Genomic DNA, 13,488 nt, shown 5'->3' with positions numbered 1-13,488 from the left:
TAATCTTTCCAGCAATAAAGATTTCTTTTACTATAATAACAACAATTTTACAGCCAGATAGTTCTATAGTGTATATCATATACAATCAACTAAATCCGCTAAGTATTACTATCACATCCACATCATATGGTAAAAAATCCTAAATACTTTACAAAGGAATTTATTAAATATAATTTATAATCAAACTAAATCCGTTAAGTATTATTATCACATCCACATCATATGGTAAAAAATCCTAAATATTTTTACAAAGGAATTAATTAAATATAATAACTTTAAGGAAAAGAGGGTTACGAGACCCAACAACCCTTCCTTCATCTATCTATCTGCGCCGCGCGCTATCTCTTCTCCTCTCTCCATTTTTAGACCCTTTTAGTAATCTTCCATTTTCTTTTTCGTTGTCGATCCCAAATCACATCACGTAACGAAGTGAAGAGATTTTGATAGAGAAAAAAAAAAAAAAAAAAAAACAAATCGTTCCTCCCGTTATCTCCGAGAAACCTTCTTTTTAACCTAGATTAGTCGGCTGTAAATTCCAAGATGCGGAACCGGTTTTTACTGTGATGTTCCTAGTGACGAGCCTTTTAGTTACCGCGGAGCTTTTCGCTGCTGATGTAGAAACCCTAATTTGTAATCCGCTCTGCAGTCACTAGTCATCTTCTCCCTCTTTTGGTGTACGATTCGGTTCGATAGGCGCTAGTAATGGCGTCTAGAGGTGGAAAGTCGATACCCGATTCAGCAATGTCGTCCAAAGGTGCCAAATCTAGACCCGATAGCGACTCCAAACCTAAGCGACACAAGGTTAGCTAGATTCCTACTTTGAGCTTATCTCGATCTCCAAGAAACGCATTTATATTGATTCTGGCTTTTTTTTTGTTTGTTTGTTTCAGACGCTGGAAGCTCCTAAAGAGCCGCGACGACCTAAGACTCACTGGGACCATGTTATAGAGGAGATGATTTGGCTCTCAAAGGTAAAGGAAGGGTAGCATTTGTATGCATGCATGTTGTTTCTTTGCTAAGTGAGAGATCTTTTGTTAGGACTTTGAGTCTGAGAGGAAATGGAAGCTAGCTCAGGCAAAGAAAGTTGCTCTGAGGGCCAGCAAAGGCATGGTAGATCAAGCTTCGAGGGAAGAAAGGAAGCTTAAGGTTCTCTGCCCTCTTCCTCTCTACTTACACACCCCAGCTTTAGTTTTTTTTTTTTTTTAAGTGAGAGTATTGCGTCTTACAGGAAGAAGAACAGAGACTGAGGAAAGTAGCCCTTAATATCTCTAAAGACGTTAAAAAGTTTTGGATCAAAGTTGAGAAGCTGGTAATTCTTTCATTTGTTCTCTCCCTGGTCTTGGAACTTAAGGGTTTGGCATAACTTTTGAGCATCTGAACTTGTTCTCCTGTGTGGACTGCCAATTTTACAGGTGCTCTACAAGCATCAGCTAGTACGCAATGAGAAAAAGAAGAAGGCTATGGACAAGCAACTTGAGTTTCTGTTAGGCCAGACTGAGAGGTTACTATGAAACTTTTCTTACACAGTTTTTCTTGTTTTTTGTAATTGTGAATAAAGACTGAGTTTAGTCTGTTGGTTTATGTTAGGTACTCAACTATGTTGGCAGAAAATTTAGTGGAGCCTTATAAACATGGCCACAACAAATCTCCTAAACCTATTCTGGCTATCGAATCAAAAAGTGATGAAGAAAGGGCAGAAGAGACACCTTCGGAGTTGAATGCTTGTGAGCTCCACATTACTCAACTCCGCATATGTTTACTATAAGCAAGTGAGCTGTATTCTAACACATCTCCTGACATTGTAGCTGCAGGTCTTGAATCAGAAACTCTTGATGTCGATGAGGATTATGATCTCAATTCCGAGGATGCGTCAGTGAGTTTCAGTTTATAAAATTTTAATAACTATATATTACCACTTATTGGCAGTTAATGCGTGTCACAGTTTGAATCGACCTGCACCTTATAGAAAAGATGGATAAGAATGTGTTTTTGCTCTATTTGTAAATTATAAGAGATTTAGAAAACGTTAACAAATGGAATCGTTTTGTTTTGTCATGACACCACCCTGTTGAGAATTAAATGATTTTATTTATTAGCTATGTATGTCTGATCATTTGAAGAGTAATATGTTCAATATCTAATTTCAAACCCATAATTACACTTAGGAAGATGATGAAGATACTATTGAGGAGGATGAAAAGCACTTCACCAAACAGGAAAGGCAAGAAGAGTTGGAATCTTTGCAAAATGAAGTGGATCTACCAGTTGAGGAGCTACTCAGACGTTATACTGCTAGTAGAGGTTGGTATAACTGAACACTCTTTATTAATTTGTTTTTCCCCCGCATTTTGTCATATTTTACTATGATTACACAAGCTGTATCCTCAATGAGTCTCAACTGTTTGAGTTGTATCCTCAGTTAGCGGAGAAACCAGCCCAGAAAGAGATGAAAATGAAGCTAATCTGGCATCAGTAGGTGAAGATCATATAGAGGGTGAGCGGTATTAAGTTCTTATAATGTATTTGAAGCAATGAAACTGCTCTTTGACTTCCTTCCCATTTGACATGTGCAGCTGACAAAAACAATCTTACAGCTTCTGAAGAAACTGAAGGGAGCCCAAGTGTTCGTCGTTCTGTAAGTTGTATGTCTTTAAAATCCCAGTATCTGATTTGCAATCAAAATTGTGGCTCAAATGTAATATTTATCGTTTATTTGTAGAATGATAGCTTTGATCATTTAGCAGTATCCGAGACCCATACACATGATCACAAGCCAGGCCCAAAAACTGCCTCTGTGAAGTCCGGAAAGGAAGATCAGACCTATGATTTCAACGATGAACAGGTAACTGGAATCTGATTTCCTTTGTGTATCCTTTGTCAGAAGACCTTACCATCTTTTCTCACGAGTCTCTGATTCTGACTGCAAAAATGCTGAATTTTCTGTTTCTCTGTTATTTGCCAACATATGCAGGAGGATGTTGATTTTGTTGCTGCCACTGGTGAGGAAAAGGTCAGTCTTTATCAGATGCCTGAGACTGTTATTTCGGGACTTTACTCTTGTAACTTTATTTTCTTAGCCTTGTCGAAGGTTTTTTGTTGAACGACCATATGGTTTCGAAACTTCAAATTGTATTTTCTCTTGTGGTGCAGGATGATGAGACGACACTGTCCGTTGAAGAGGAACTGGCAAAAGCAGATAGTGTGGACCCTGAGGACGAGGTAACAAGCATATATTGATTATTCTGTTTTCTTGTAATATGAAAACGTTGTTAGCTGGGGAGTTTACAAACAGAAACTTGTCCTTGTACTACAGATTGCTCTGCTACAGAAGGAGAGTGAAATGTCTATTGAAGAATTGCTTGCAAGGTATAAGGAGGTATGCTTTTAATCCTCCTGTGTGCTTCTGTTCTGCGGCTTTTGTTCGTTTTTTCTGTAACTCAATTTCCCTGTTATAGGATTTCGGTGGCAAGGATTTATCTGAAGATGATTCGTCAGATATCAGGCAGCAAGCTGATTCAGATGACGAAAATGTTGAATCAGCCGAATGTAAGCCAGCTTTACAGCCTTGCTCAGAAAAAGATGAAGGCACATCCAATGAAATAAAAGAAGATGATGGTAAAGATAACAGTGACAAAATTGCTGATGCAGCAGCAGCAGCAAGATCTGCACAGCCAACTGGATTTACATACTCTACAACAAAAGTTAGAACGAAATTGCCGTTTCTTCTCAAGCATTCTTTGCGTGAGTACCAACACATTGGCTTAGACTGGCTTGTCACGATGTATGAGAAAAGGTTGAATGGGATTTTAGCTGATGAAATGGGTCTTGGAAAGACGATCATGACCATCGCTCTTCTCGCACATCTTGCTTGTGATAAGGGGATATGGGGTCCCCATCTGATCGTGGTTCCGACAAGTGTGATGCTGAATTGGGAAACTGAATTTCTTAAATGGTGTCCTGCATTCAAAATCCTCACCTACTTTGGGAGTGCAAAGGAGCGAAAACTCAAGAGACAAGGGTGGATGAAGCTGAACTCCTTTCATGTATGCATAACAACCTATAGGCTAGTTATCCAGGACAGTAAAATGTTCAAGCGCAAGAAGTGGAAGTACTTGATTCTTGATGAAGCCCATTTAATTAAGAACTGGAAGTCTCAGAGATGGCAAACTCTGTTGAACTTCAATTCTAAACGCAGAATTTTGTTGACTGGTACACCGCTGCAAAATGATCTTATGGAATTGTGGTCACTGATGCATTTTCTGATGCCACATGTCTTTCAGTCTCACCAGGAGTTCAAAGATTGGTTCTGTAACCCGATAGCAGGGATGGTGGAGGGCCAAGATAAAATCAATAGAGAAGTTATTGATCGCTTGCATAATGTCCTCCGTCCTTTCCTTCTACGACGCCTAAAAAGAGATGTAGAAAAACAACTTCCTCAGAAACATGAGCATGTTATTTTCTGCAGATTGTCTAAGAGGCAGCGCAACTTGTATGAGGACTTCATAGCAAGCACAGAAACACAGGCTACACTTAACAGCGGAAGCTTTTTTGGGATGATAAGTATCATAATGCAACTGCGGAAAGTTTGTAATCATCCTGATCTCTTTGAGGGTCGGCCTATTGTAAGTTCTTTTGATATGCCTGGCATTGATGTGCAGTTGAGTTCGAGAATCTGCTCTCTTCTTTTGAAAAGTCCATTTTCCAGAGTCGATCTTGAAGATCTGGGATTCTTATTCACCCATCATGATTTTTCTATGACTTCTTGGGAAGGGGATGAGATCAAGACTATTTCAACGCCCTCCGATTTGATCAAGCATCGGGTGGACTTGAAGGATAATCCAGAAGAAGTTCCTCTGAGTTTAGTAAACCGCAAAAATCTGCAAGGGACAAATATTTTTGAAGAAATTCGTAAGGCTGTCTTTGAGGAAAGGGTTAAAGAATCCAAGGATCGGGCAGCAGCCATTGCATGGTGGAATTCTTTGAGATGCCGGAGAAAGCCTACTTACTCTACATCTTTAAGAACTCTTTTAACCATTAAGGGTCCTCTTGATGATATACACCATCTCAAAGCTAATCGTCCATCTTACATGTACTCCTCAATGCTCGCTGACATAGTTCTTTCACCGATCGAGCGTTTCCAGAAGGTAATTGAGCTAGTCGAAGCTTTCACGTTTGCGATTCCTGCTGCAAGAGCGCCTTCACCTGCTTGCTGGTGCAGCAAAAGTGACTCTCCTGTTTTTCTTAGTCCATCGTACAAGGAGAAAGTTACAGATCTATTGTCACCTCTTCTGTCTCCGATTAGGCCTGCGATTGTTAGGAGACAAGTATATTTTCCAGATAGGCGGCTGATACAGTTTGACTGTGGTAAGCTGCAGGAGCTTGCTATGTTACTGAGAAAATTAAAATTTGGGGGTCACAGAGCGTTGATATTCACGCAAATGACCAAGATGCTTGACATCTTGGAGGCTTTCATTAATTTATACGGTTATACCTACATGCGTCTTGACGGTTCTACTCCACCAGAAGAGAGGCAGACATTAATGCAGCGGTTTAACACAAATCCCAAGATTTTTCTCTTCATCTTGTCAACCCGAAGTGGGGGTGTAGGCATAAACCTTGTTGGTGCAGACACAGTTATCTTCTATGACAGTGACTGGAATCCCGCAATGGATCAACAAGCTCAAGATCGCTGCCACAGGATTGGTCAGACACGGGAAGTGCATATTTATCGGTTGATAAGTGAGAGCACCATTGAAGAGAATATCTTGAAGAAGGCAAACCAGAAGCGTGCGCTTGATAACCTAGTTATTCAGAATGGTGAATATAACACCGAGTTTTTCAAGAAGCTCGACCCAATGGAATTGTTCTCTGGGCATAAAACTCTGACTAGGAAGGATGAAGAGGAAAAGAGCAAGAATTGTGAGGCGGAGCTCCCTCTGTCAAACGCAGATGTCGAGGCTGCTTTAAAACATGCAGAAGATGAAGCAGATTATATGGCTCTCAAAAGAGTAGAAGAAGAAGAAGCTGTGGAGAATCAAGAGTTTACAGAAGAACCTATAGAGAGACCAGAAGACGATGAGATAGTAAATGAGGATGACATTAAGTCTGATGAGCCTGCTGATCAAGGTGTAGCTGCAGCTGGGTCGGCTAAAGAAGAAGTTTCATTGGTACCTATTGATAACAGGGATGAGAGAGATGACATCATTACTTTAAGCCAAGAAGAAGATAATGATGTACCAGATGATGTCAAGCAAATGGCTGCAGCAGCCGCTGCTGCTGGACAAGCTATCTCATCTTTTGAGAACCAGCTGCGTCCTATTGATAGATATGCGATTAGATTTTTAGAGGTTTGGGACCCCATCATTGTTGAGGCTGCTATTGAAAATGAAGCGGGATTTGAAGAGAAAGAATGGGAACTTGACCACATTGAGAAGTACAAGGAGGAAATGGAAGCTGAAATTGATGATGGTGAAGAGCCTCTTGTTTATGAGAGTAAGTATATTTTTTTCTTATTCCATGCAATCATTTAACTCCTATTCCTAATTTCCTAGTATATCTGTATAATGTGAATACATAGGCTGATTCTTATCTCACATGTGATGTTAATGCTATTTTCAGAATGGGACGCTGATTTTGCAACCGAGGCATACAGGCAGCAAGTTGAAGTTTTAGCTCAGCACCAGGTAAAGATTAACTAATGCATCTGCAGTGGCCTTCTGCATTTCAGCTTGCTCACGTTTTTACGTATTATTGTAGTTGATGGAAGATCTAGAAAATGAAGCTAGAGAGAGGGAAGCTGCAGAAGAGGCTGAAAGGCGTTTGGCACTGTAAGACACTTTTGAACCAACACAGTTTATTGTCAATATGATTATCTAGGAAATATTATTGGAAATTATATGTCAGCAATAATAGACAAGCACTTATTTCGAGTTATTGGTTCAAACCATTTTTTCCCCAGGAACGAAAGTGCCCATGTACTTAAACCTAAGAAGAAGAAAAAGGTGAAGAAAGCCAAATATAAATCCCTGAAAAAAGGATCACTCGGGTCCGAGTCAAAACAAGCGAAGCCAGTGGTGAAAGTTGAAGCTTCGAGTGATGAAGACAATGAAGAATGCGGATATGTGAGTAGCAGTGACTCAGACATGGTCTCACCGCGTTTGCAGAAACGTATGAAAGGCAAGAAAAGAGAATTAGTCTTCGACAGTGATGAAGAGAAGAACTCGAAGAAGAAAGCAAAGAAGCATAAGAAGCCTCTTTCACATTCAGATATCAAATGCAAGACTCCGCATGATGAACTGGTTCCATCAAAGCCGTCTGACAGTATGGCTGTTGATAATGAATTGAAACCGGCAAACAGGGGTAAAACCCTAGGGAAAAAGTTCATCATTTCTATGCCAATAAAGCGTGTTCTTATGATCAAGCCAGAGAAATTGAAGAAAGGAAATCTCTGGTCTAGAGACTGTGTTCCCTCGCCTGATTCTTGGTTGCCTCAGGAAGATGCTGTATTGTGTGCTATGGTTCATGAATATGGGTCTAACTGGAGTTTAGTTAGCGAGACTCTTTACGGAATGGCTGCTGGTGGAGCTTACAGAGGAAGGCATCGCCATCCTGCATATTGTTGTGAGAGATATAGGGAGCTTATGCAGCGACATGTTTTGTCTGCTTCCGACAGTGTAGTGAACGAAAAGAACCTCAACGCTGGTTCTGGGAAGGCTCTCCTTAAAGTAACTGAGGTAAGGTTGACTATGCCCATAGCGTTAGAGATTGATATAAGACAGACAGATTAGCTAACTCGCCTGTGTGCATCAAAGTACTATGAATTAGGGATATTCTGAAATTCGTATTGTAAACGAGGTCTTGTTAATCTGCTCAGGAAGATTGTTGTAGTGGAAAGGAGGTGGTTTTCACTAATATTTTAATTTTGGTGCAGGAAAATATGCGGGCACTCCTAAATGTTGCAGCTGAGCAGCCAGATACGGAGATGCTCCTTCAAAAACACTTTACTTGCTTGCTGTCTTCAATCTGGAGGACGTCAACACGCTCTACAAACAATCAAAAGCTCTCCTTAAATAGTCCCATATTCAACAGACAGGTTATGGGTTCTGCGAATCACACTCAAGAATTAGCGAGAAAACCTTTTCAGGGGATGAAGATCACCAGCTTAAGTAGCAAGTTGGTAGAATTCGCTCTCCAGGACTCAAGCACGAGCCAGCCACTCGATACTGCTTCTCGTCCTAGATTACAGGAACCTATCAATAAAGTGGGATTAGACCTAACCTTGGAGTTCCCACATGGCAATGATGATTCCTCGACTCATTTCCCACCCATCATAAAGCTAACTATTGATGGATCAGATTCATTCAATTATGTGAATGACCCTCCAGGGGAAGATAAGCTCAAAGTATCTCGGATTGCTGCAGAGGACCGTTACAGGTTTGTAACTCTATCCATGCCAAAAGCTCTCTATAAAGTCTTAAGAGTAGTAGTGGTCACTAAAGTATCGGTGGTCTTGTTTGTAGGAATGCTGCAAATGCGTGTATTGAAGATTCGTTTGGATGGGCTTCAAACACGTTCCCCGCATATGATCCGAAGTCGAGAAGTGGAGTGAAAGCACAGTCCCTGGGGAAGCACAAGCTATCCGCCTCAGACACGCCCAAGTCCTCAAAGAGCAAACAGCGAAAACTCTCAGCAGCAGAACAATCGGAAGTGTCATGGGTGAGGCGAAATGACCCTAATCTCAAGTTCGATTTTACACCTGCCGATAGAGAAGAGGTGGAAGAGGATAAGGAGGTTTCAGAAGAGATAGAGATGATAGGTTGTTCACATTGGTATGATCCTTTGTTAACCTCAGGCCTTGATGATTGCTCATTAGCGTCTGAACCCTCAGGAATAGAGTAGTAAAGGCTTTTGTAAAAGTAAAAACTGCATGCAGACAAAAAAAATGCTGATGATTGTGGATGACCCAGCTTTGTAGGTTTTTTTTTCGTTTCCAGAGATCATACAAATATTGAATCTCAAATATGATTCTATTCTACATCTGCTTCTGACTTGTTTTCACTCTAGTTTCCCAAACGTGAGCGTTTTGTATACACTATGATTTGAACATTGGTATCTGTCTATTCAAAAACAAAAATATGACATGGTAGATGATGAATACGTTGTGTTAAACGCATCTTAGTGACAGAAGCCCATCTCACAGTTCATATATCTTTCTTTTATGTAATCTTCAACATAATCGGTTCTAATCAATCATGAGGCCAATCGCTTCGAAGCAACATTATCGCATGCATACTTGAAATGAGCTGCACAGGCTATGGCCCTTGCAATTTATGAATCTTTTATTTTTAAAATGAAAAAGGTATATATAATATCATGTTATCATTTCGACCTAATCTTTAATGTTCAACGAATGACATTTTTATTATAAGCTCTTTGTCATTTCAGTACGTAGTTGCGCTTACCGTTGAAAGATGCTTGATGAATACTCACGAAGAAAAAATCGGTTTCACACCTGGACATCATAATGAATATGTTCATTAGAAGAATTTAAGAAAAAATATAAACTTTCAAATAGTTGTTTTTTTTCTTTTGATAACTCAGAAATAGATCTCAGACTAATCTCTTTGGGGATTTTTATATAGTGTTTTTTTTATTAAAACTAGATTTAAAAAAAAAATATTTATTTTGATTAATCTGCATGATCTGCAATTGTTCTATTTGATCTGCATATTTATTTGATCTGCATTTTCATATTTGCGTCACCCATCAGAAGCCAAAAACAGAAAAACATTTATATTGTTCGATATGACCACAATGATCTTCCAAAAACTAATGATTAATGTTTCCATCCACTACAAGAAAACATCACGGATTCTAAGGGAAAAAATCGTCGGAATTTCGTCGGAATATCGTTATTCCGACGACATACCGACGAAATACATCGTCGGAAATAATTCTTCGGAATTTATTTTTTCCTCGGAAATCCCTCGGAATTTTCCGTCGGAATTCCGAGGAAATAAATTTCCGAGGAAATTCCGAAGATCACTAGTTTGTCGGAAATGTCCTCGGAATATACCGAGGGAGAACTTCGTCGGTATAATTCCTCGGAAGTTCATCGATCGATGCGTGTTTGGACATATATACATCGATCGATAGAAGTATACCGACGGACATTTTCCTCGGTTTATTCCGAGGAACTTTTCCCTCGGTATATACCGAGGGACCAGTTCCTCGGAATTTTCCGAGGGACAGCTCCCTCGGAATATACCGAGGGAAAAGTTCCTCAAAATAAACAGAGGAACCTGTCCTTCGGTATAGCCCGAACGTTTTTTAAAAAACGCATCGATCGATGCGTTTTTGAACAAAAACGCATCGATCGATCAAGTGAAAAATATAATTAATTTCCTCGGAATGTAAAAAATATTATTTTTTTAAAAAAAATAAAATTTATGAAATTTAAATTCGAAAATATGAAATTAAAAGTAAAATTGAAATCATATTAATTAATATTCAAAGTTTCACAAATAAAAATAAAACATTCCGAGTTTGTGGAAAAAAAAAAACTACGGGTCTGGCACGTCCGGGAACACCTCGTTCGGGTACATCCTCTGCATCATCTCCATCATTTGCTGGTTCAGCCTCCTCTGTGCCTCATAGCCCGCCTGTTGAGCCGCCATCTGGGTCTCTAACAAAGATATACGATCATCTTTGTCCTTCAACTGGGCCGTAAGTACTTCTGGATCAACAAAGGGCGGTGGTGCAGAAGAAGGGGGAACCGACCGGGTGCGACGACCCAAACCGACCAAACGTCCCTTCTTCTTTGGAACCGACTGAGTAGAAAAAAACCAAATTTAGAAATTTAAACCAAGAAATAAATGAATTGAACTTTTAAAAACAAAGAACTTACGGATTCAACGATTTCGTTGATTCGAAACCGGGACAAGTTGGTCGAAGCCGTCGAAGCGTCATCCTCGGTTTGAAGCTGAGACACTTCGTCTACCACCTGAGTTTGGACCAGGTCGACCACGTCCCTCACAAGACCGTCATCAATCTGGCCGGTCTTCTTGTTGGTATACGCCCTCCTCATTAGGGCGAGATCATCAACCGGCTCGCCATCATTTTCTTCCGCCTTGAAAAAAAACATAAATTAAAGAAACATTAGAAATTAGAAGAAATGCACAATAAATTTAAATTCTGAAACTCAAATAATTGAAGAAAAAGCGGTTGAACTTACCATGCGATCTCCGAGAGTGGCAATAGATTGAGCACCCAAGTTATGCTTGTAGATGCCCTTCCCTTTACGGTCGCTCTTGCGGTTGGTGGAGTTGGTGGAAGAAGTTTCTTTCGTCTCTTCCTTATCCCAATGCGCACACAACTCCTTCCAGACCGTGTCGTTCTTCGACTTTGGGACCTTTTAATAAAAAATAAAGAAAAATTTAATAAATTAAAAAATAGTTTAATAAATTAAAAAATGGTTTAATAAATTAAATCGAACCTTATTGATTTCCCACTTCTTCTTCCACTCGTGGATCTGCTTCCCATAGTTGTCCATTACTTTATGGACGAAGTGGTGATAGATAAAGAGCGTCTCATCGGAATTCCAGTTGAACTCTTGCTGAAAAAAAAACACAATTAGTAGAAAATTTATATTAAAGAATAAGTAAAAAATTAGAATACTTACCGCAAACTGACGAAACCACAGAACCTGCTTGTCGGTTGGGAAGTGAGTGAAAGTCGGATGTCCACTGTCGAGGGCCGAGTACATCATACGGTTGATCCATGCGCTGATCCCGTTCCCGGATCGGTTGAACCTTATTAAAAGAACAAACGGTTAATAATGAAACCAAATTTAAAGAAAAAAAATGTTTAATTACCATGTTTGACCCCGTCCATGTGGATACGGAGTGAGATACGGAAGATGGTCACGACCGGGCTGTTGAACCAACTCCGCAACACGCATCACTCCCGGAGGACCCGGAGGAACAGGAGCGGATGCAGCAGCGGGAGCGAGAGGAGCAGGAGCGGGTGCAGCAGAGGGAGATGTATGGTTGGAGCTGTGGGGCGAAGGGGAATCCTGAAAATGGCTGGAATCCCGAGACTGGCTCCCCGTACCACCACGACCACGACGCTGTCGAGGCCGGGTCTGATCATCATGAGACCTGTAAATTTAAAAAATATATTTAATAAATACAGAAATATATAAATTAATTTTTTTTAAAAAAAAATTCCCAAATAATTTAATCACAAAAAAAGATTTATATATATTTAAAATTTTTAATAAATATATAAAAATAGTTCTAATAAACAAAAAATAGTTGTAATAAATAAAAATAGTTTAATAATTACAAAAAAATAGTTTTAATAATATATATATATATTAAAAATATTTTTAAATCCCAAATAATAGTTTTTAATCACAAAAAGAGTTTTATAGATATTTAAAATGTTTTGTAAAATCCAAAAAATCGAATTTATATAGAAATTTTTTTTTTGTAAAGTCCAAAAAATCGAATTTATATAGAAAAATCGTTTTGTAAAATACAAAAATCGATTTTATATACAAAAATCGATTTTATAAATAGAAAAAAAAATTATAAAAAAATTCTAAATCAATTCAACAAAACAAATCATTCAACCAAATCACAATTCTAAACCTATTATACAACCAAATCACAATCCTAACCAATCACCCTAAAAAAAATCTATCAAAACCACACAAAAACCTAACAAATAGAACCTAAGAGAGTGGGATAGGGTCCTTACATGATTTGTGTAAGAGAAGAGGGAGATCGCCGGAGATATCGTCGGATTTCAGGGGGAAATCGCCGGAGAGAAGAGAGGATTTGCGCAGAGGAAGAAGAAAGAAATGGGGAAGAAGAAGTGGCTCGTGGTTATAAAACCTAGGGTCCGACGGATATTATCCGTCGGAATTCCGTCGGAATTCTAATTTCAATTTTCGCGAAATATTTGCCCGGTAAAATGAAAATATTCCGAGGAAATTCCGACGGATAGTAAAATATCCGTCGGAATTTCCTCGGAATATTCCGAGGAAATACCGAGGAACTAGTGTTTGGGGTTTCAAAACATCAATTTTTTTTGCCGTATTTCATTTCTTATACAATTGTAATGCATACCATTGAGGATTCTTTGTATAGATGAGCATAAACCATGAAATAAAAAATTTCAATACTAATTGAAAGTATTCCCTTTACCGTTCATTAAAAGGTATAAGTGTTTGTCTTATGTTGCGAGATTTCGTTCATACAATCGGAAAAGTGTTAATTATACGGTAAGGAACAAATTTTTGACTTCATAATGAACGTAAGACACTTAATAAGGGTTATATAGATGTTATTCAAACGGCAAAACGTTGTTTTCAGTTTAAAAACCCTATTTCCTCGAAATTTCCTCGGATTATTCCGAGGGAACTCCGAGGAAACCCTCTACTTCCTCGGAATTTCCTCGGAATATTCCGAGGAAATTCCGAGG

The 13,488-nt window shown here is 39.1% G+C and overlaps 1 protein-coding gene across 3 annotated transcripts; it reads left to right on the top strand.

Moving 5' to 3' along the window:
- The first annotated feature begins 297 nt into the window (after positions 1–297).
- Positions 298–9,036, top strand: LOC106389841 (protein PHOTOPERIOD-INDEPENDENT EARLY FLOWERING 1). Of its 3 annotated transcripts, none has more exons than XM_048759214.1 (20): positions 298–801; positions 891–971; positions 1,039–1,146; positions 1,229–1,309; positions 1,413–1,501; positions 1,588–1,724; positions 1,812–1,873; positions 2,166–2,301; positions 2,420–2,494; positions 2,574–2,635; positions 2,720–2,842; positions 2,972–3,010; positions 3,151–3,219; positions 3,314–3,376; positions 3,456–6,492; positions 6,619–6,683; positions 6,757–6,827; positions 6,959–7,733; positions 7,931–8,433; positions 8,520–9,036. In XM_048759214.1, the coding sequence occupies exons 1-20, from the start codon at positions 703–705 to the stop codon at positions 8,896–8,898; spliced, it is 6,054 nt and encodes a 2,017-aa protein (XP_048615171.1). In that variant the 5' UTR covers positions 298–702; the 3' UTR covers positions 8,899–9,036. The 3 variants fall into 3 exon arrangements, with proteins under 3 accessions (XP_048615171.1, XP_013685639.2, XP_013685640.2); XM_013830185.3 differs by having other exon boundaries at positions 1,806–1,873; XM_013830186.3 differs by having other exon boundaries at positions 1,806–1,873; positions 2,574–2,642; positions 2,745–2,842.
- Positions 9,037–13,488: the final 4,452 nt, after the last annotated feature.

Source organism: Brassica napus, chromosome C5, assembly GCF_020379485.1.
Source record: "Brassica napus cultivar Da-Ae chromosome C5, Da-Ae, whole genome shotgun sequence".
NCBI lineage: Eukaryota > Viridiplantae > Streptophyta > Magnoliopsida > Brassicales > Brassicaceae > Brassica > Brassica napus.
This window is presented reverse-complemented; position numbering and strand designations above follow the sequence as displayed.